Below are 2,747 nucleotides of genomic sequence, written 5' to 3' on the forward strand. Positions count from 1 at the left end.
CAGATGGTCTTGTATTCCCATCTCTTTCAGAATTTTCCACAGTTTATTGTGATCCACACAGTCAAAGGCTTTGGCATAGTCAGTAAAGCAGAAATAGATGTTTTTCTAGAACTCTCTTTCTTTTTCAATGATCCAGCAGATGTAGTAACCTGGAACTGCCCAAATTATTACCTCCTTGACTAATACCCCAAGAATAGGTGGTATTACATCCCAATGACCTTAGAGATTTTCTGTCATTAGTTTATGAAGAAAATTAGACATAATTTTAATCCTACATGTAATAATGTCTCCGTATATAATAGGATATGAGGACAATATCAGGACAGGACAAAGTCTGTGCCCAACTCCTGGTATAGGAGGCACTCAATAAAAATACTGATTGAATAAATGCACATGTATATTTATGTAATACATAAATATTAACATGACTTCTTCATATTCTAGGACGATTTTCACAAAGATTCCAAGATATAACTATGTGGATCCTGATTTTGCATATACTAAATTTGAAAAAATAGTAAAGAAATCTCATGATAACTATTATGTGGAATACATTAAATTTTTAAGAAATGTGCGCCTACAGAAAGAAGCACACAGGTAAAGTTCACTTTCTCAAACAATATGAAACAAACAGATCATGGTACCTGTAAAGCCAGAATTTTTTTCTTTAGGTTCTTTTTCATGATTTAAAGGATGTTTTTATGTATGAAAATAACAAAACATTGAACTACTTAAATTGCATTTATTTCCTTTTTTACTTTTGATTTGGGAATGTCTTAGATGGACTTCCCTAGAAGCATATTATGAGACAGGAGTTCCAGCACATGTGATTTTTGGAGGATGTTCTTTTGGGAGAAACGTGTACAATGTGAGGAAGCAGGATAGGGCAGGAGAGGGAGCTCAGAACTAATGTGTTTCAAATAAAGTTTACTCTCAGACTGATGCCTGCAGTTTCTTGGGCCTTGTTGTTCCTGCCTTGAGTCAAAGGAACTTTTGTGCTCCATATCAGTCATTGCCTGTGAACTGTCATTGGGTATGGTAGGGTGGGTATAACTTTATTGGGGTGGTATTTGAGAATGGGGTCCTCTTAACAGAGGGCAATTTTATGTGGAAAGTACTTTTGCCTGCTTCAGTGGATCTCAGTGGGTAAGTAACAGCATCTAATATGGGGAATATTTGAATTTACTGATGTATATCTTTTCTAAAAGACTTAGCCTCAATTAGTTATTATTATGATTTCCCTAGGAAGCACATATACTCATATAATGACATAGACATAGGATTACATCCTGCATCTGGTCTAAAATCACCCACTGTCTCAGAAGTGGAAAGGGAAGAGGAGTTACCTTCAACACAGTGTTGGATCAAACACAACCAATTGCTGAGAACCAGAAATATAGCAGTCAAGGAGACAAAGTCTCTGAGAAGAAAGGCATGTGCAATATTTCACATTTGATTATACCATGATAATTCTTAAAATATCTTTTGCTAGTATTGAATAGTTAATTTTGGAATAATGTGATTTCTCACAGGTTCTTAAAGGACTTAAATCAGACCCATCCACACCCCATGAAAAACATGATTGCAGCTTAACTTTGACACCAAAGCAAATTTATCAAGTAATTGTTGGTAAGAATCTATAAAAACTTACTGAAGTCTTTTTAAAAAATAGATTTATTGAAGTATAATTCATATTTCATAAAATTCACCAGGTCAAAGCATGCAAATCAGTGAATTTCAGTGAATTTACAGGTTTATTCAGCCATCATCACAATTCAGTTTTTACAATGATGCCATCACCCTCTATCACTGTTATGCTGTTACTTCCAGTTCCCACCCCTAACCCCAGGCAACCATTAATTAGCTTTCTGTCACTATAGATTTGCCCATTCTGAACATTTCATGTAAAAGGAATCACATAATATGTGGTCTCTCTTACATTACTTCTTTTACTTAGCATAATGTTCGTAAGATCCATCCCTGTAATGTTAGGTATAAATATTTTGTTTGTTGTTATGCATAAATAGTATCTCATTTTATTAGGAATGGGCTTCCCTGGTGGCTCAGCTGGTAAAGAATCTGCCCACAATGCAGGAGACCCTGGTTTGATTCCTGGGTCAGGAAGATACACTGGAGAAGGGATAGGCTATCCTCTCCAGTATTCTTGGGCTTCCCTGGTGGCTCAGCTGGTAAAGAATCTGCCTGCAATGTGGAAGACCTAGACTTGATCCCTGGGTTGGGAATACTCCCTGGAGTAGGGCATGGCAACCCACTCCAGTATTCTTGCCTGGACAATCCCCATGGACAGAGGAGCCTACAGTCCAAAGAGATGGATATGACTGAGCAACTAAGCACACACACATTTTGTTCACCCATTTACAGTTGAGGGACACTGAGCTGTTTCCAGTTTGAGGCTATTGTGAATAATGCTGCTTTAAATAGTCACATATAATTCTTTGAGTGAACATATGTTTTTATTTCTTTTGGTTAGATTCCTATGAGTAGAATTGCTGACTGGTATGGTAACTGGTTCCAAATTGGGAAAGGAGTACGTCAAGGCTGTATAGTGTCACCCTGCTTATTTAACTTATATGCAGAGTACATCATGCAAAACGCTGGGCTGGATGAAGCACAAGCTGGAATCAAGATTGCTGGGAGAAATATCAATAATTTCAGATAGACACCACCCTTATGGCAGAAAGTGAAGAACAACTAAAGAGCCTCTTGATGAAAGTGAAAGAGGAGAG

General features: G+C 37.1%; 1 protein-coding gene across 1 annotated transcript in view; it reads left to right on the plus strand.

The window, feature by feature from the left end:
• LOC104983932 (uncharacterized protein CXorf22-like) overlaps positions 1-1,629 on the plus strand; it is a gene marked incomplete at both ends in the record, with an annotated part of 5,383 nt that extends 3,754 nt beyond the window's left edge. Inside the window, 3 exons of the mRNA XM_010833475.1 lie at positions 445-597; positions 1,246-1,432; positions 1,533-1,629. Of these exons, the coding sequence (XP_010831777.1) occupies positions 445-597; positions 1,246-1,432; positions 1,533-1,629 (437 nt within the window). The remainder of the gene's footprint in view (positions 1-444; positions 598-1,245; positions 1,433-1,532) is intronic.
• Positions 1,630-2,747: the final 1,118 nt, after the last annotated feature.

Source organism: Bison bison, unplaced genomic scaffold (assembly GCF_000754665.1).
Source record: "Bison bison bison isolate TAMUID 2011002044 unplaced genomic scaffold, Bison_UMD1.0 scf7180017863698, whole genome shotgun sequence".
In the NCBI taxonomy this organism is placed as follows: Eukaryota; Metazoa; Chordata; class Mammalia; order Artiodactyla; family Bovidae; genus Bison; species Bison bison.